At 41.4% G+C, this 20,747-nt stretch overlaps 1 protein-coding gene across 1 annotated transcript; it reads left to right on the top strand.

The window, feature by feature from the left end:
* Positions 1–808: 808 nt before the first annotated feature.
* Positions 809–15,224, top strand: LOC139781507 (uncharacterized). The gene is made up of 3 exons (XM_071720356.1): positions 809–1,260; positions 3,925–5,228; positions 14,974–15,224. Exons 1-3 carry the CDS (start codon positions 809–811, stop codon positions 15,222–15,224), a joined length of 2,007 nt encoding a protein of 668 aa, XP_071576457.1.
* Positions 15,225–20,747: the final 5,523 nt, after the last annotated feature.

The following is a 20,747-nucleotide window of genomic DNA, read 5'->3' as shown; positions in this document are numbered from 1 at the left end:
CGAAGGCAGGGACAGAACATGCGTGCGGCGGCGGGGTTCCTCTATAGTGGATATCACTTGGGCAACTCCCGCCGCTGCGCGCTGTATAAGCGGTTGGGGGGTGGTCCCGGACGTTGAGACGCTATCTGATCATCAACTGATCAGAATGCGTGTCGGGGTCACCTCCCGGGCTGAAATGGACCGTCGCCAGGCTAGGGCGAACACGAGAAGGAGATGGGCTCTCAAACGGGTCAACGAAGACCTGTTTAAGGCGTCGATCCTCGCTATGACGTGGGGAGAAGAAGAAAAGGACGACGCACGAGAGGAAACCGAGGCACCCGTGGATACTGACAGGGAGGCGGAGGCGTTGCGGTCGGTGATAGAGCGCGCCTGTGGCGTCTCCATGCCACGCCTCCGGGATGGTCAGCCGCGGCGCACGGTATATTGGTGGAGCAGCGAGATCGCTGCTCTCAGGCGAATCGCAAACTCCACCAAGAGAAGGTGGATGAGGGTCCGTGCGGGTAGACGCGGACCTCTCAATGAGGAAGAGGCGGGGGAGGCCTGGCGTTCCGCCCGCCAGGACCTCTCCCGCGCGATCAAGGCGGCCAAGGAATCCGCATGGAAGGAGCTCCTCGCCACGCTCGATGACGATCCGTGGGGGCGCCCATACAGAATAGTTCTCAACAAACTGAGGGCACGGGCGCCCCCGTTAACGGAGTCACTAGACCCCCATTTCGTCGGCAAGGTTGTCGATGCCTTGTTCCTTGCCGACAGGGGCGGGGCAACGGATTTTCCCGAAGTCCCCGCCTAGGAATGGGACGAGGAAGAAATGGGGGTCACGGAGGAGAAAGTGGCGAGGGCCCTGCACAGGGTCGGGAGAAATAAAGCTCCCGGCCCTGACGGTATTCCTGGCAGGGCGTGGACCTTGGCCGCCGGGGGACTGATCGGTCGGATGCGCAGAGTTTTCACGCGCTGCTTCAGGACCGGCCAGTTCCCCAAAATATGGAAAAGGGCCAGCCTGGTGCTCCTGCCCAAGGCCGGCAAACCGCCGGGCGACCCATCCGCGTACAGGCCTATATGCCTGCTGGACGAGGCCGGTAAGATACTGGAGCGAATCATCGCTGAGCGCCTCGTCCAGCATCTGTCTCGGAAGAAAGGCAAGAACCTCAGTGAAGACCAATATGGATTCCGTGCGGGTAGATCAACGGTAGACGCAATCATCAGCGCTATCGCCCGCACGGAGGCCATAATAAGGGAGGGAGGAGTGGCTTTGGGGGTAGGGTTCGATATACGGAACGCCTTCAACTCCCTCCCATGGCCAGTGGTGGGGAGGGCGTTAGTTTACTTTGACGTCCCTCCCTACTTAATAAAACTGGTCGAGGATTACTTCCGAGACAGAGGCCTACTGTACAGGGTGCTTCCGCAACATACACATCAGTATGACGGGTTGCCCATTCGAGCAGGCGCGCATGGTCGTTCACAATTGCGTTGACTTCGGTGCATCACCTATAATCACTCGCATATCTTTTTTACAATAAAATGAACTTTGTAGCGCCCGAAGTTGCAATACAATTGTGACGGATTTCCGTAGCAGTAACGTTAAAACAGAAGTCGAGATGACAATACAGGTTATGAAATAAATTTTATTAAGAAAACGAAAGACATCTTTTCTCTTACGAAAAAAGCTCGTACCACAGTCCATCATAATCATTATATATTATAATTTTATTACTTAAATTATTTTTTGCACACAATGTTTATGCACAGGACAAAAGTCAGCAATTAGCATATGTGTGCAAATTTAAATTATAAGTCGGCTAATAAATTTCATTCAATGTAAGTTTAAATAATGGCATAAATCACCATTAACAAATCTTACAATATTTATTTTGTTACATTAATAAATAATTTATCATTAAATTGATAATTAATTTAATATATCAATACTAATAAGCATTATATAATTCTTTATATAAATGATGCTGCTGCATCTTAAAAATCTTAATCTTAATCTCATAAACAAGAGGTTTATTAGTATAAAATACACATTTTAAATATGATGCTAATGAATAGTTTATATAAGGCAAATTATCATAATATTTAATGAATACTTTTCAGTAATAAATTCCTTGTAGATTTATATGAGATTCAGTAGCATTATTTACATAAAGATGCTTATTAGCATCAGTATATTGAATTAATTATTAATGTTAATGATGAAATATTAATATTCTGAAATAAATGTTGTTAGACATAAGATCCGCTGATAATCGTTTTCCCAGCTTTCTTCGTAAGAGAAAAAAATAAGGCATCCCTCGTTTGTCACGTTTACTTTATAAAATGTATTTTCATACCTTGTCACTTTGGCTTCTGTTTTAACCGATCAATGTTGAAGTCTATTAAAATTGAATGTTTTGCATAATTTAAGTGAATGTCTCGTATTTTGATGGAAATTTGTCGAAAGCGCAGAGATTATTAAACAAATCATCAGTAATCAGTAATATAAATATTAAGATTCGAAGTGTAGGCTTCTTATGGAATAACCAAGTATAGATAGCGGGCTAAATAAAAGCCAGGCGCGGTTGGTGGTGCGCGAATATTATAATAATTAATTTTAGCACATAATTTTTCCAACACAAATTCATTGGAGTAGTAAAATTCCTTCCCTCGCCCCGATTAATTTAACTTTCAGAAGCTGTATAACTTTCTATATTTAAACAAATTTTTGTTGGAAAAATTATATGTTAAAATTAATTATTATAATATTCGCGCACCACCAACCGCGCCTGGCTTTTATTTAGCCCGCTATCTATACTTGGTTATTCCATAAGAAGCCTACACTTCGAATCTTAATATTTATATTACTGATTACTGATGATTTGTTTAATAATCTCTGCGCTTTCGACAAATTTCCATCAAAATACGAGACATTCACTTAAATTATGCAAAACATTCAATTTTAATAGACTTCAACATTGATCGGTTAAAACAGAAGCCAAAGTGACAAGGTATGAAAATACATTTTATAAAGTAAACGTGACAAACGAGGGATGCCTTATTTTTTTCTCTTACGAAGAAAGCTGGGAAAACGATTATCAGCGGATCTTATGTCTAACAACATTTATTTCAGAATATTAATATTTCATCATTAACATTAATAATTAATTCAATATACTGATGCTAATAAGCATCTTTATGTAAATAATGCTACTGAATCTCATATAAATCTACAAGGAATTTATTACTGAAAAGTATTCATTAAATATTATGATAATTTGCCTTATATAAACTATTCATTAGCATCATATTTAAAATGTGTATTTTATACTAATAAACCTCTTGTTTATGAGATTAAGATTAAGATTTTTAAGATGCAGCAGCATCATTTATATAAAGAATTATATAATGCTTATTAGTATTGATATATTAAATTAATTATCAATTTAATGATAAATTATTTATTAATGTAACAAAATAAATATTGTAAGATTTGTTAATGGTGATTTATGCCATTATTTAAACTTACATTGAATGAAATTTATTAGCCGACTTATAATTTAAATTTGCACACATATGCTAATTGCTGACTTTTGTCCTGTGCATAAACATTGTGTGCAAAAAATAATTTAAGTAATAAAATTATAATATATAATGATTATGATGGACTGTGGTACGAGCTTTTTTCGTAAGAGAAAAGATGTCTTTCGTTTTCTTAATAAAATTTATTTCATAACCTGTATTGTCATCTCGACTTCTGTTTTAACGTTACTGCTACGGAAATCCGTCACAATTGTATTGCAACTTCGGGCGCTACAAAGTTCATTTTATTGTAAAAAAGATATGCGAGTGATTATAGGTGATGCACCGAAGTCAACGCAATTGTGAACGACCATGCGCGCCTGCTCGAATGGGCAACCCGTCATACTGATGTGTATGTTGCGGAAGCACCCTGTACGTGGATCGGGATGAGGTCCTCAGGGTCAAACTTATGGAGTGCGGTGTTCCACAGGGGTCCGTATTGGGCCCGCTTCTGTGGATCATCGCATATGACGCGGTCCTGAAGGCCCCTCTCCCCACCAACTGCTATCTGACGAGATACGCAGATGACATCTACATGGTAGTTGGCGGGGGGGAATGGCAGGAGACGCTTGGGCTGGCCAACGTTGCTTCGGCTGGCGTGGTGCGCTCTATAAAGAGACTGGGCCTCAGGGTGGCCCCACACAAGACCCAAGCGACCTGGTTTTACAAAAGGGACCGGGCGCGGAGGCTGCAATTGATACGTCAACGGCAACTGTGTCCCGTATGTGGTGACAGGGTGTCCGGTTATCACTACGGTTTACTCACGTGTGAGTCCTGCAAAGGATTCTTCAAGCGCACCGTCCAGAACAAGAGGGTCTACACGTGCGTGGCTGAGGGATCCTGTCACATCGATAAAACTCAGCGGAAGCGGTGTCCCTTCTGCCGTTTTCAGAAGTGCCTCGAGGTCGGCATGAAACTCGAAGCTGTGCGGGCGGACAAAATGCGAGGCGGTAGGAACAAATTCGGGCCCATGCACGACGGGTCGTTGTGGGGACTACCCCCGAGAGAGCTCAGTCTCACGTTGGAGGGAATCCGCGTCCCCATAGAGCCCAGCCTAAAGTATCTCGGGCTGTGGCTCTCGGAGAATGGTAGCTTTAGCGAGCACATTTCCCGCACAATGCCCAAGGTGAGAGTAGCTGCTAACAGCCTCTCCAGGCTGCTCCCGAACATCGGGGGGCCTAGCGGGCACGTGCGCCGCCTGTATGCGGCAACGGTCCTTTCCATGCTCCTCTACGGAGCACCGGTGTGGGCGACAGAGGCGGCGGCCAACAGCCGCCTCAGGAGGGAGCTGACGGCGACGCAGCGCGTGATCGCCCAGAGAGCCGCCCGCACGTACAGGACCGTTTCCCATACGGCGGCAACGGCCCTCGCGGGAATTCCGCCGGTGGTCCTATTGGCCGAATCCCAGGCCGAGGTCTATCGGCAAACTAAGGCCATAAAGGACGCACAAGGGATCGCCGGCCTCTGCCCGCGAGCGAGGGCCGCGCTGAAGCTGCAAGCCAAGGAGGCCCTCCTCCGCCGATGGGAGGAATACCTGGATGATCCCAGGGTTCCCGGCGGAGAGAGGGTCCGAACGGCTGTGCGGCCCGTCCTGCGTGAATGGGCGGACCGCAGGGGACGCGGGGTGAGTTTTCGCGCGGCGCAGGTGCTCACCGGGCATGGGTGCTTTGGTGAGTACCTGTGCCGCATTGGTAAGGAGCGCACCACGGGATGCCACCACTGCCCGGAGGGGGCGGACACGGCGCAGCATACGCTCGAGTTCTGCCCAGCATGGGAAGAGCTGCGCCGTGCCCTCCGGGAGGCGGTGGGGCAGGACCTCTCCCCCTCGGCCATCATTGCAGCTGCGGTGGGGCCAGGGGGAGAGGAAAAGTGGCAGGCATTCGCCTCCTTCTGTGGCCATGTTATGTCCCGGAAGGAGGCGGATGAGAGAATTTGGGAGGGGGCTATCCCTCCCCAAGTAGAGGAGGAAAGTGAAAGCGACGAAGATACACCGCTAGCAGTGCGGCTTCGCCGTCGTCATCGAGACAACGGAGATCCCCCCTTTAGAGGAAGAGGGGGAACAAGAAATAGGAGAACGACAACGGGGCGGGGGCGGGGACGGCGTCCCCCGACAGGGGCGTCCTTTTCCGTCTCCCGCTCCGGCCGCTGAAGAAGCTGGTGTTGAAGGGAGAGAGGTGCAGGCGGGGGGGGGGGACGAGGGTCTCTGCAGTGCGGAAACTCCTCCTCCCCCCCCCGAAGCTCGGCAACGAGCTAAGGAAGTGACGAGGTCACGCCGGGGTTTCGCCTCCCTGGTGCCCTGGTTTTCTTGGCCCGCGTGCGGGGATGGTGATGCCCTGTCCGCCCGTGGGTTTGGGGGTTGGGGTGGCCGGGGTGGCGGGATTCCGGTTGATGGCCCACCAATCTGCTTAGGCAGACAGAGAGAGGCTGCGCGGGTGGGGCTCGGGCGGGGTCCCCACGGGGTCTCCGTCACTAGCGCTTTACCCGCGCCGCGGAGGTAAGGGCGGGGGCGGGGCCCCGGGGTTCGCCCCGGAGTCCTGGCGCCGCCTGCCTTCAAGGGAAGGCGCGGGGGGGGGGAGGGGAGGGGCCGTCGACTAGCGATAGCCCTTTTCCCCTCCCCTCCCCGCCCCAGGGGGTGGGCGGGCGGTCGGGGACCACTGCCCGCTCACATGCCGCCCAGGTGGCACCCCTGGGAAGGGGGGGTGGTAAATGGACCGGGGTCGTCCATCCACCACAAATTAGCTTCGGTTAAGGGATTTGCCGAAATGGCAGGACGCGGGGAGGCCCATGGTAGAGATCTCGTTTGTCCCGGGGTCTCCCCATACAGCGTCGATAGGGACCCCCGGGGGAGTTTTAGCGGGTGCAACTCCCGCATAACCGCCCTCCTCGCCCCGGAGGAGGGGGTATCCAGAGATTTCTCCCTCGTAAGAAAAAAAAAGGGTCAAAGCAATGACGCCATCTTATATCCCCTTTGAAACCGTACAACTTTTATTTCGAAAGTTTTTTTGTAAAATTGCATATTTTCGAAATATTTTTCTGTTAAGATTAAAAAGAATCACCCTGTATATACCCGGTAAAAAAATGTTTAATATAAAAACTTATATTAATATATGTTATTATGTATCAAATATGTCCATACATGTTCATATATGTTTCTTTTCTTTTGTCTAATCTTTCTTCGCATATATAAAAAAATGATAAAAAGAATTAAAAAATTATTTAAAGAGTAATTTTCGCATTTCTTTTCTATAGAAAAGAAGGTTTAAAGAAATAGGAAAAAATTATTTAAATATAATTACGTATAAATGTAATAATGGCAATTATATATATAATTATATATAAATTACACTTATACGAGATTATATTTAAATAATTTTTTTCTTATTTCTTCAAACTTCCTTTTCTATAAAAAAGAAAAGCGAAAATGATTTTTTAAATAATTTTTTAATTCTTATTATTCTTCCTACCCGAGAAAAAATGGGTTTATTATGATCAGATGTAAATATATATAATTAGATATGAAAAGATCTTATAAATAACATGAAATCGGATATAATAATATCCGAAATTTGGCGCGATATGATTTTATCTTTATATTATTATATTGTATTATTACATATTATCAGATAAAATTACATATGTCATCAGATCTTTTTGGATGTAATTATATATGGCCAATTATATATGATCTTATATAATTACATAAGAAGTGATGACGAGTATACTCGAGAAAAAATAAACTTATGTAATTATAAAGAAAAAATTATATCGCGCAAAATTTCGGATATTATTATATACAATTATATATTTTATAAGATCTTTTCATATCTAATTATATATCTACACACATCTGATCATACCCATTTGTTCTCGGATATATATGCGAAGAAAGATTATACAAAAAAAAAAGAAAACATATGAACGTGTATGGACATATTTGATACATAATTACATATATTTATATATGTTCTTGTATGAAAAATTTTTTACCGGGATGTATACAAGTTTAGCAGAGATACTTCTAACATATATATTCCATATATATATATATATATATATATATATATATATATATGTTATAACATTATCAATACGCAAGGACGCTCATATAAGTAACCGGACGCCACTTGAGTGGGGACCACAATTCGTATGGGCGGCCCTGCACTGCGTATTGAAACGAAATTCAGACGCTCGAGCCATCTCGGACCGTCGAGAATCACACAATAGGAGAAAGAAGGACAGAACAACGTATGTCTGTCCTTTTCTATTCTAAAAATATCGAGGCGGTGAGCAGCACACACAGACATAGCGCCTCTTCAGTGTGAGTGTCACATACACATTTCTCTCCTAGGATAAATAAATTCTGAGATAATACAGAACGCGGAATTAGAAATGGATAAGTTACCGACATTTTTAATTCCGCTCTACGGTATCGACCTCGATCAAGTTCGAGCGTCACTCCAGCATCCCCTTAAGTAACTATTATCTCTGTGAATCTTGCTATCGTGATTTACCCAGTCAGCAACGCGTCCAATACGATCTCTTGTTTCGTCATTATCTGCATATCGGATTTCGGTATAATTTGGAGGAGTGCAACTCGTGCGATATTATAATTGGTGAAATTCATAAGCCCGTTGACTGCCGAACTTGCTCTTAAATCATTCGCGACGTGACTCGTTCGGTAGAGAACAAAGGAGAGCAGCTGTTTCTCGAGCCGGAACCCACTATTATCGCCATTTCTCAAATTAACGCCCATTAAATTGTAGCGAATTGCCACACTCATGTGTCCGAGATACTTATACAATCGTCCCCCGCTTGGGATATCTCCGCTCCCTGCGCAATTTAGAAATTAACGACTGGTATGTGCGTACACTTTCTATTTTTTCGATAAAACCACCGGCGCGATAATTTGTGAAAGTTGTCAACTCATCAAGTATCAATTCGCCAGACAGGAAATCGAAGGTGTGCTGTGGCGTTACGTACAATACGGGCCCCGAACAGAATTTAAAACGTGTTCGGAGTGTAATAGAACCTTAGCCGACTATCGCCCCGCGAGAGAGTGTCGAGAGTGCGTGGAAGCAGAATAAGCATTAGAGCAATACATCCTAAATAAACGCGTAGAATATTATAATTCCGACCGCCTTATCAGAATTAGGATCGACCAGACTCTCTGGTAATTAAGTCTTCCAAAATCCAACGTGTGGATCTATCGTAAGTTTCCTTGATCGGTATCCCTGGGTAGAATCGTTTGATTTGTTGACCCGAAAAGCGATCGAGTTCCGCTGAGATCCGAGTTCTGCAAACGCGCATCCGCGGTCAGCAGGGACGTAACACTACCTAGATAGCACATATTTGTTTCAGAAATGTTTCAAAAATGTTTGTTTGAAACATTTCATAACCAGTTTCTAAAAACATTTTTCACGAGTTAAAATGTCTGCTAAACATTTTAAAAAACATTTCTTTTTCGACAAAGAAACTTTTAAAAAACAGTTAAAAAACGTTCTTTTTCTTTACCTAGGAAAAGAAAAAAACGCTTTTTCAACTGTTTCTTTTATATATAGGGTAAAGAAAAGTATGAAAACCCTGAAAAATTTCGAAGTAAAACCCCCCATATTGTAGTATATCGTTTGAAAGGGCATGAAACAAGAAAAATTTTGGCGCAAACCAGAAGTCGATATGTTGACCCGTTCGGGAGTTATTTAGGGTCAAACTTCGAAAAAGCCAATTTTTGACCGTAAACCACCGAATAATAATATTAATTTTTAGGTTACATTATTAAGATCATATCAAGGTTACATTGATTTTTTAAATTAAAACCCCTATTTTTTATTGTATATTCTTATAGCCCTTGTTGAGAAGTTCTCAAAACACTATAATGAAGCTCTCTTTTGTTAAGAATTTCCTGAAATATTTTAAAGTCATGATATTTTTAATATAAAATATGAAATGTCTCGTAAAATATTCACTTTTCGATGACTTTATCTTGATACTTTTATACGTGGAATAATTAAAGGAATCAATTGTTGTAAAAAAACCGAGAAAATTATTGTAAAAAGTTTGCAATGTTTTTGTAGACGTATTTAATTTTCACAAAATTGTAAATATAAAAATTAATATTATTATTCGATTATATTGACCTCTGGTTTGCGCCAATGCCCTTTCAAATGATATACTACAATTTAGGGGGTCCCATTAAAAAAATTCGAGGTGACCTTGTCTTGACCTTGGCGACGCCATCAAAACTCAAACTGATAAGATCAGTAAATAGGTTTTATTAAACCCCACAACTTTTATCCAAAACAATTTTCTGTAAAACTTATATTTTTTGAAAATTTTCAGGGTTTTCATACTTTTTTCTTACCCTGTATGTTGTGTACGTATAGCCACGCATTCACCCGAAAAAATTACTCTCTCAAGTCGGACACTTATCCGAGTCACAGTATAGGTAAGAACAATAGGTACACTTCGTGTCAATGCCTTTGATCTTTGTGGCAAACCACATTGTTGATTTTGAAAGCACCTTTCAAGCTGCATGCACAATGAAAAACACAGGCAACAGGAACAGGGAATATTATTCCCTGCTCCTGTTGCCTGTGTTTTTTCATTGTGCATCCAGCTTCAGTTACCCTGCAGTTACCATAACAATCGCCATGTTGTGTAAATCGCCATATTCATTTCCAATTTCTTGACGGAGTGTAGCTACTGTTCTTACTTATACTGTGTCCTAGTATAGTATATCCGACTACAGCGCTTACGTTGCTTGACTTTGATGATCAAATGAACAAGTGACGATCCTCTAATTCTGACGCTTCCTTCTTACCTGCACTTGTCTATAACACATCTTTAAACTGTTAACAAATTTAAAGTACCTGTAATAAGAGTATGGACAATTGTTGATCAATTTTTGATTGGTCCGCCATTTATAGGGAAGACGTCAGTAGGAGTGAGACAAAGCTATAAGATCCAAGTACGAGAGTGGGGAGACCGTCTGTTTCGATCGTTCGCTATAGTTCTCTATTAAGGGGGTAGCCTACTCAAGCGCCCGAAAAAAAAGTGATTTTTTTAAACTGTTGGATTCAGAATCTACAATTGCAATCAATTTAAAACTTTTTTTGCACACTAGTATAACTCTTAGACAATACAGAAAAATTTTATTCATGAAAAAAAATTATTTAAACAAAAGATATAGCAGATCTTGTTGAGCGCCTTAAATTCGAAGCATCAAATCGGCGTGCAGTCTCTGGGTCGCAAAAATAATCCAATCTGAAAATTTCAAATGATTTTGTAATCTATATATACTCACATTTTCTATATGAATAGGCGCAAAATTTAAAAAAATTAAAAATTTCGAGTTTTACAGCAATTTAAAAAAGAAAGCCGATTTTTCGCATAAAAAAGTCGGTAAAAATGGCCAATAAAATTTTTTAAAACAATTTTTATAAAATAATGTTCTATTCATATAGAAGATAATTATGTATTTTCAAAGTACGTTAAGTTTCAAGTCAATCCGTTCATTAATTTTTGAGTAATCGTGCACGCCAATTTCAAAAACATGTTATCGAGAAAAACGCGTTTAAAGTTTTCGGTATTACATATAAGAAAAAAAGTTGAATAAAGAATTTTTGGGGGAACTTACGGCTTTAGGTCAGTCAATCGGCAATTCCTGGACCATATATAGTACGCCCTCAGCTTCCTCAAACAATTCTGATTGCTGTACATTTTGTAAAGCGTACCTGAGCGGCAACTGCGTGCTCACATACCTGCTCGGAAAAAGGCTCGGTCGGTAGACTTACCGTTCGAATTTCGAAAAACCAAATATAGCCCCGTATTCTACAGATGTTAGGGAGTATTTTAAGCAAAAAAATGACTTTTTTGAGTAGGCTACCCCCTTAATGGCGGACGTGTCCATATTATAAATACTCTACAAAAACCTTGTAATAATATATTAACTGGCAAATATTAAAAACATTGCAACAACAAAATTTTGATTTACAATAAATATTAATAATATTAATTAATATTAACTAACGCTAATTATTATTAATTAATATAATAATAATGTTAATATTAATATTAGATTTGTATATTCAAAACAATATAATATAATGTTAATAATGAGAAGACGTACAGGCGCTGTCCAAAGTGAAGATTTTATTTAATAAATCGAATTAAAGTTAAAAAACGATTAGGAATCAAAGAAACATAAATCAAACAAACATAAATTAAAGAAACATAAATCTAAAGAAATCTTTTCTCTGTGTATGTGTGTGCACACAGGTACACCCTGTGTGGGACATTCTATATACATATGTACATAAAATAATTTGAATTTAAAAAATAAATCTTTTTCATGTTTGTATTGAATTATGATTATCTTTGTGTACAAACTTAAAAAATGCGTTTCTTAAACGTTTAAAACTATGGTTTCTAAAACGTTCTGTATGATTTTGTATTGAAACGTTTCTTATTGACACTTGACGGTTATGAAGCATTAGATATGTTTAAGAAACATATATGAAACTAATATGTGTTACCTGGATAGTTTATCGCAATTGAAATGGCAAATGAAGAAACGCATCGTAGATGCCTACGAAACGATCCATAACCATCATGGGATCTTTGGAAAGATGCGACAGTCTATAATCTGACATGTCCGTTGAAGCAGGCAAAGAACATTTTGAGCAATTGCAGTGAATTATAAGTATATAAGATAAACAATTGAACTAAAGATATATTACATTGTGTCATTGTAGATGTATTCTGTCAGTTTTTGTCGAAAGTAATCTTTCGATTATAACTCATAAACAAGGCATTTCCGGACATATGTGTATAAAACATTTTTTCCTCGTTAATTGTATGTGGAAAAAACATCCCTAAAGTTTGTACAAGTTTCTGAATCACCCTGTATACATATATAGGGTGTTCTATTTTAATTAACGCACTTGAATTTCTCCGAAACCCTGTTTTTACAAGATTGTATGGTATCAAGGGGACATATTGTAATAAAAAAGACCTTGAGTGGAGGCGTCATGGTCAAATAAAGGTCACCTTCATTTTTTCAAATAAGCATATCTGCGAAAAATTGTCGTATTTGATAATTGCTTTCCATTTTAAAGGATAGAGTCTCTACATTAAGGAACTTTCGTTGATTTTGATTTTATCCTTCCTCCTTCCCATCTCTTCAAAAGTAAGAGCGTGTTTTTCCTTCAAAAACTTGAATAGTTTGACGAATTCTACGTGGTGGAATAAATTTTTTTCGTAAACATTATAATAACTATAGTAAAATACGAACTTTTCCTTACAAATTAAAAAAAAGAGAGGAAGATAAAATCGAAATCTAACGAAAGTTCCTTAATGTAGATACTTTATTCTTTAAAATGAAAAAAATTATCAAATACGACAATTTTTCGCGGAGATATCTTATTTGAAATTATGCAAAATTTTGTTATTAATTGAGTGTTGCGATAATTTTGTTGACAAGTGTATTTTAAGTTCCATAATTTTTATTATTTTTTTTTCCAGAGAACTTACAATTTCCTTCAAATCATTAGCTGCCCATGCTGTAATATACATACGTTGCAAAGCAGCTATTATCATTGATAAGAATTGTGGTATCAGGATATACGATTGTATCTGCAAATATTTCCAATTAAAATTAAAATTTACAAAATTTATATAGTTAAATTTAGATACTTACATATAACATAGGAAAACAACCGCTAATTACAGTAAATCCCATTGTGAGTGTTGTTTTAAAAAGCATGTATTGAATAGCTTGCTTTGTTTTCGATATAAATCTGCTTATATGTAAACAAATAATGTAAATTAGGTTAAGAAAAAGTTTTAAAACGGTTATACTATAGATATTAATAATTATTATTAACACTTTGTAATTGCAATTGCGCTTTAAAAGCAATTCTTGATGAACAAATCTTTTCAAAATAATCTAAAATAAAATAAAATAAAATATCTTATAATCACAATTAAACATTAATATTCTCAACTAAAGGTATAGCAGGATAAGAGGAGGTCTAGCGGCCCCCAAACAAAATTAATTTGGACTAGGGACAATTTGAAGGTATAATAGATAACATTATCTGTGGAGAATTTCATATCCCTTTCTTGCCCCATTGCATTGGAATATCATAAAAAACGTATTTTAGACATTTTATTTGGGTGGAGTTCCGAAAACGGTGCACCTCCGATTTCAATCAAATTTTGCAAAAAGCTTTATTTTGGGTTAAGATGAAAGCCTTTAAAGAATTTTGACGATTCCTATATAGGCCAGTCAAGTTACGAATTATTTGGGGCTTAAATCGAATTTGAATTCGGGCTCTTAATTTATATGCCATTCGATAGTAAATGGCACTGATAAAAAACATATCAAGTAGTTCATCAACCCCGGTCGTTTTTGCAACAAAAAATAAAAACCCTAAAAAATTGGCCGTTTTCGACCTTTTACTCGAAACGCTGCGAAAACCGTTCGAGATACAACAAAATTGCACATTGACAATTTTGTAGAGAATTAAATTTCCTATAAAAAAGTACGCAAAGGCATTTCTCTAAAATTAATAGCTTAGGCGTGAGTGGCGTCCGAAGTCGCGCGATCGGAAAGTGACTTTCGGCGAATTCGCAAGTTGCTCCGGTTAGTTGTAAAATTCAATATCGGTACTTCAGCATTGAATGAAAAATCCCAAAAAATTCTAGGCTTAACTAGATATAATAAGAAAGCTATTTCTGGGGTCAAACATTTTTTTATCGTTAAATTCGAATTATGACAGCTATGTGACAAAAACATTTTTTTTTTGTTTAATATCTTAATTTTGATCAGTCATATCTCAGAAAGTATTAATCGGAGGATGATCAAAAAATTTCATTTTGTAGGTAATTTTATTCTATAAATATTTAATCTCTTCATATTTCGCTGTAAGTGCAACCGTTAGCCTGCCAACTTTGAATCAAGACAAAATTGTACCTTTGACAGAGATTTACGGGGTAAATAATTTGTTGTTATTATTAACATTAGATATGCCTTGAAACGACTATACAAGAGGAAAGTCTCACAAATATTTTTAATTTTTTATAATTTTTTTTACAATAAGACTTCGGGCGCCACTCGGGTTGACGAACCACAAAATTAATATGTTTTTTATTAGTGCCATTTACTATCGAATGGCATATAAATTAAGAACCCGAATTCAAATTCGATTTAAAACCGTAACTTGACTGGCCTATATAATAAACCCATTTTTTAAGATAAAATGATAAAAAGTATAGGAAGATTTTAACAATTCTACAGGATGTTATAAATTGTTATAAATCACCATTATATATTATAAACTTTTCCCTACTTTATTTTAACGTGATCTTTCTGTTCAAGTCAACTATCATACTTTAAGAGTTTTTATGTTGATTCAGAAGGCATTGAAAACGTGTTCCAGCACCCCCTGCTTACAAGACAAAACAAGGTCTATCATTGTACACTTTGGGTTTTTAACTTTCCACGCGAAGCGAGATTTACTCCACCCCACCCCACCCCTGCTTATTCGGCGAACAAAGGTCTGTCATTGTACGGTTCGGGTTTTCAACTTTGCACGCCGAGCGAGGTCCAGCCCATACCTATAGAGGTGCAGCAGGGCGAAACAAAGTCCAAGCTAGTACGATTCTAGGTTTCAACTTAACAGGTGAAATGAGGTCCACATCACCCCACCACTGCTGGGCGAAACAAGATCTATTATTGTACGGTTCAGGCTTTCAACTTTCCACGCGAATCGAGATCCACCCCCACCGACCCCTGCTTGCGAGTGTACTGTCTATATACACATATCAGCAAATTACTTCCCTTAACACTGATACAAATTGTTATATTTCTTGAACTATTTAGTTGATAACTTTTTAAAAAATAAAACGAACGACGACTAAAACCTTTAGAAAGTTTGTGCGAGAGTGCACGGATACGCGAGTGATAACGCGAGAAGGACAAGCACAAGGAAACACAGTTTAAAAAGTCAATAAGTACACTAAAATCCGTATATTACAAATAAAGTTAATACAAACAATATGTACAAGTTCGTTTCCTTTCAGCAAATAAGCCGTGACAAAAGCGCGCACAGAATTGAATACGGCGTGCAAGAAGCAGCAAAGCGTATTCGCGAAGCGAGATAGCGAAGATTCGTATTCGAGCGAAAGCGAATTCAAGGCGGTGTACTAAAGCGGTTTTACTTGCGGTGAACTGCGAGCGAGAGAGCCTCTCCGTCGAAGCAAGCTCTTTTTATAAACGAGCTTTCTCTCGGCAATCACCAATAGATTTAAAGCGTTGGCGGTGATCTCAGGTCTTTACGTGCGATTGGCGGCCAAAGGGCCCGCCGCGCATTGATTCGCACCTGACATGCGCGAGGCGCGAATTGTGACGAGCGATTGGCAATCGGCTGCCTACGTCACCGCAACATGTCGACTCGAGACGAGGTATTGGTAACCGGCCGTTAGCAATTGTTGTTTGTCACGCTGACAATGTTTATAACGTGGGTTTTTCTATCGCACAAGGACATAAAAACAGCGTTCGAGAAACGTCTTGAAAATTATAGATTAAATAATGTTCTTGAAAAAGCCCATGTTATAATGCAAAGCACAAAGAAATTACGTAGGATTATATATTTTATTGAATAACGAAGGCACACGCATTGTGCCTTTTCGTGCAACGAAATCGATGCACGCTACGATGAAATCGCGATCTCAAACAAAGTTACTCAGGAGAGTGGTTTCTATAATATATGTCAAGGTCGCAGGAGGTTGCTTGCATAAACTAAATAATTACCAAACTTACCATTTTTTTTACTATTTTATCTTAAAAAATGGTTTTTTTGTAGGAGTCGCCAAAATTCGCTTTAAGGGCTTTTATTTTAACCCAAAATGAAGCTTTTTACAAAGTTTTATTGAAATCAGAGGTGCACCGTTTTCGAAACTTTATCTTTTTATTTTTCTTTTCAGCCGCTATATTATAAATATCAAGATGGAGATTGTGTCATATAAATTATAATTATTATTCGTGTCATTACAAATTATTCAAAATACTATTAAATACTTTTTTAGAATTTTTATTAGAGTATAATCAACCATCACGCGATACTGAACACTGAAGACATTTTTCCCTTGAAGAATGATAGCTTTTTGTCTACTACTAATTCATAAAGAGAATTTCGTTACACGAGGATGATTCTGCTTATAGTTTTATCAAATGCGTATTGAAAGTTACTCTCACTGTGTATTTATTTCACGTATCTGATTACCTGTGTTCTTCACTGACAGGAAACCCACGGAAGTATCCCCCTCCGATTTCGATGAGCTTTTAATATGTTGTTTTCTAGATAAAAATAAGAGACACGTATTTTTCTATACGTGCCCATATGCATGTTTAGGGGGTAAAACGCTCTTTTGAAAAAAATCGGTTTTTTTTATATCTCCGAAACAAGATAGAAACATTTTCCAAAATGGAAATTAAATAGTTTCAAATGTACATTAAAACAGAGAAAATTTTTTAATTTTTTAATTTTTTAAAATACCCCCACACCACTGATGTTGTAAACGCACAACGTTATAATTATTCATTAAAGTACTTGGCAACACCGAGTTGCCTCCTATAAGTAATCCGTCCCTAGCGACTAAAGTCATTTCTGAAATCCGCCGAAAAACCTGACGATTGCATCGGACGATCGATCATCCGATGCAAACCAACACCAGAACCAGGAGCGTTCAACTCCGGGACGACCGAAAGCGCTGATGACAATGAGAGGTCAACGCTATCTCGAGAGCCCCCGAGTTAGCAACAGAATGTCGACTCCGACATTATAAATACCGCTGAATTATAAGATCGGGCGGGCAGTCGCTAATACAACATCTAAGCATATACGTGCGTCACAATAACTGTTACATTAATAAACGTCATATTATTTGTCAAATAGTAATCGTTATAATCGTTAAGCGACTATCAAGTATAACGCGAATATCGGGAATTAATCCTAAGTAACTGGGACAATTGTTAACTTGATCAAAAGAAATATATTTCAATTAATTCATTTAAAACAGTGCGACGAGTTAATTCTTCCTCCGACCCGGAATCCCCGAATCCTGTGCCGACCCTGAGCACCAACTCCCGGTAGCGGCACAACAACTGGTGGCAGCGATGGGATTCTGGCACATCGGAGAACGTTCCCGTCGCGTGTGTTCCCGTCGCGAGTGTCACGAGTATTCGCCTAAAAAGAAAGAGCGAATAAGTAAAAGTGGTAAAACCAGCCCTGAGGGAAGCACCCGGTGGCAGCCCGCTCCAAAGAAAGGAAGCAGCCCACTCCAGAGGAAGGAAGTACCCGGTAGCATCCCGCTCCAGAGGAAGAAAGCGCCCGGTAGCGGCCCTCGAGTATCAGCGACACCGGAGAGGCAACGACTTACCGCAACAGCGACTCGCAGCCGAGCAGAGAGACGACGAGACAGCGGATAACGACCCGGCAGACTGCTGACCAGCAACATGCGACTACTAATGTAAGTCGAAACATTGTAAAACGTATAATTGTAAAACGTTATAAAAGCGGTAAATGTTAGAGGACGGAGACACGTCCCGCCGAGCGAAATCGAGCCCGTAATACATTAGATGTCGGACAGTGAAACGCGAGATCGCCCTGTCCGCAATCCGTCGTGGTTACACAGAGCCGATAGTGCGCCAGCGCGCCGAACACCTAGAATCAGCCCTATAGGTCCCGTACGAATAGTTGAAGAAGCCGTTTGCGACATTGCAGAAAGCGTGCGACGTAGCTTAGAATACTCGGATGAAGACTCGCCGGTATTAGAATTACACCCCAACGTCGTACTAGAGCGTGTATTTGCCTTTTTAGACACTAGTCTTTTAGACGAAAATAACGGTCGATAACGCTATTAATAACGAAAACGGAAATGAAAACAATTACTATAACGACAGTGACATACTAAGACTGCACCCAACCGTAAGTGACGCACGTTCAGATACATCGGCCGATACGCAGAGTAATAACTCCGGGAGAGGAGAACTCTCATTAACATCCTATGACAGTAGCGTGTTTGACCCGGAAAAAGAAGATTATTTCCCAAGGCCGGAAAAATTAGTCGTATGTAGTATGTTTTATTTGATTGTGCTAAAGTGGCTGTGTCAACTTAACTTAATAGACATATGGAATAAATGTATAAAAGCGTGTATACAGAGCGTTTTCTAATTAATTCCTGGAAATGATTTTTTGAAACATAACTTTATCATATATGGTTGAATTTGTAAAAAAAATTAAATTTGTTAAAAAAATGTTAAGTGATGGGGTACTTTAAAAAATTTAAAAAAATAAAAAAATTTGGTAATTGTGTACATGGAGGAGGTCACCTTTTCTCTCGTGGTGGACCGCCTTGGCGCGGCGAGAGGGCTCCCCGTTCGGATCCGGCGGGTCCCCCCCAGGGGTCGGGGGATGCCTCCGGGGGCCCAATTGAGGGCTTTCCGGGGTTCCCTCGATACGGGTTTTGCGAACCCGGGGTGCCCGAGCACATCAGTACCGTAATTCACGGCAGTTTCGACTGTCGTGGACCGGGGAGTTCCTTCGGGAACTCGTGAGGTAGGCGGCCTCTATAAAAAGTCCGCCCGGTCGGGTGGGACCGTAAGGGACGAGCTTCGGCTCTGTGACCCGGCCACCCTATGGGAAGGAAACCCAGACAGAAAACCGGGGGGCCGGTGGCCCTGCTTAGAAGACTGGTTGAGTCTCGTAACAGGCCGCCAGTCTTCAATAGCCGGTAGGGGTAGGCGGCCCTGATTTCAATCACCCGGTCGGCCGGGACCGTGAGGGTTGCTCTCATTAGAATGCTTCCGCCGGCCTAGAGGACGGATACCTCGATAAAAAACTAGGGAAGGGGGGCTCTTAGCCCCAGCGGTTAGCCGGAACCGAGAGGAGTAGGGTGGGGTCGAGGTCGGGTTTCCGATGGTCATTAGATCTTAGGATCTTTTGATCCCTGGCCTTGTAAATCCTCAGCCCTGCCCTCCGGCCTTGTGGGGATGGATGGGTCATGGTTTCTGCCCATTGCACGTCGGTGCTCCGACAGGGTGGGGCCCTGGCTTGTTCATTGACCCATATAACGTAACCCTCGGTGGTCTTCGGATTGCTGAGGGCCGTGGAGTCCACCGGGACTTGCGAGGTAGGTGGCCTCTATAAAAAGTCCGCCCGGTCGGATGGAACCGTAAGGGACGAGCTTCGGCTCTGTGACCCGGCCATCCTATGGGAAGGAAAACCCAGACAGAAAACCGGGGGTCCGGGTGCCCTGCTTAGAGGATCGACCCAGGCTACCCAGCCTGGGGGACTTCGGTCTTCTTCACCCGGTAGGGGTTGTGCGGCCCTGATTTCAACCGCCCGGTCGGCTGGGACCGAGAGGGGTGCACTTAGTATGCTTATCCCACTGGCCTAGAGGAGGGTCACCTCGATAAAAAAGGACTTAGGCTGGAGAGGAATGGAACACCTCTATAAAAACCACGGTCGGCCAGGACCGAGAGGGGCGGTGTGGCTATGTGCCGCCGGGCGGGGCGCTCTTATGGGCGTCTACGTGCTGGCAGACGTGGCTACTTATTCTGCCCCACTGGCCTAGAGGAGGCTACCTCGATAAAAAAGCCACGAAGGAGAATGAGGTTCTTACCTCTGAAAAGGAGAGGAATGGAACACCTCTATAAAAACCTCTATAAAAACCACGGTTGGCCGGAACCGAGAGAGGTAGCGGGGTCGCGTGCCGCCGGGCGGGGCGCTTCTTGCCTCGGGCGGGAGTACGGGAAGGTGGTCCATTTAATGGACCTGCGTCTTATTTAAAATCTCCTGCTGTGGGGCGATGGGGTGCTCACGTGCTGGCGGACGCGATGGCTTATTCCACTTCATCGGCCTAGAGGAAGGCTACCTCGAAAAACTAAGCCAACGAAGGAGGACGAGGAATGGTCACCTCAGAAAAAACCACGGTCGGCCGGGACCGAGAAAGGTGGTTCTGCGGCGATGTGCCGCCGGGCGGGGCGTTGGGAACGCCCTCGTGCTGGCGGACATTGCTGCTTATTCTACCCTACCGGCCTAGAGGAGGGTTACCTCAATAAAAAACCATCAATGGAGATAGGGGTATATGTATCCCAGAGATGGAGAGGAAGGAAAACCTCTATAAAA

The sequence above is a fragment of the Temnothorax nylanderi genome, unplaced genomic scaffold (genome assembly GCF_030848795.1).
Source record: "Temnothorax nylanderi isolate EJ_2023f unplaced genomic scaffold, tnyl_v1.0 TNYL_tig0342_pilon, whole genome shotgun sequence".
NCBI lineage: Eukaryota > Metazoa > Arthropoda > Insecta > Hymenoptera > Formicidae > Temnothorax > Temnothorax nylanderi.
The sequence above is the reverse complement of the archived record's forward strand: the minus strand, read 5'-3'. Positions and strand labels throughout refer to the sequence as shown.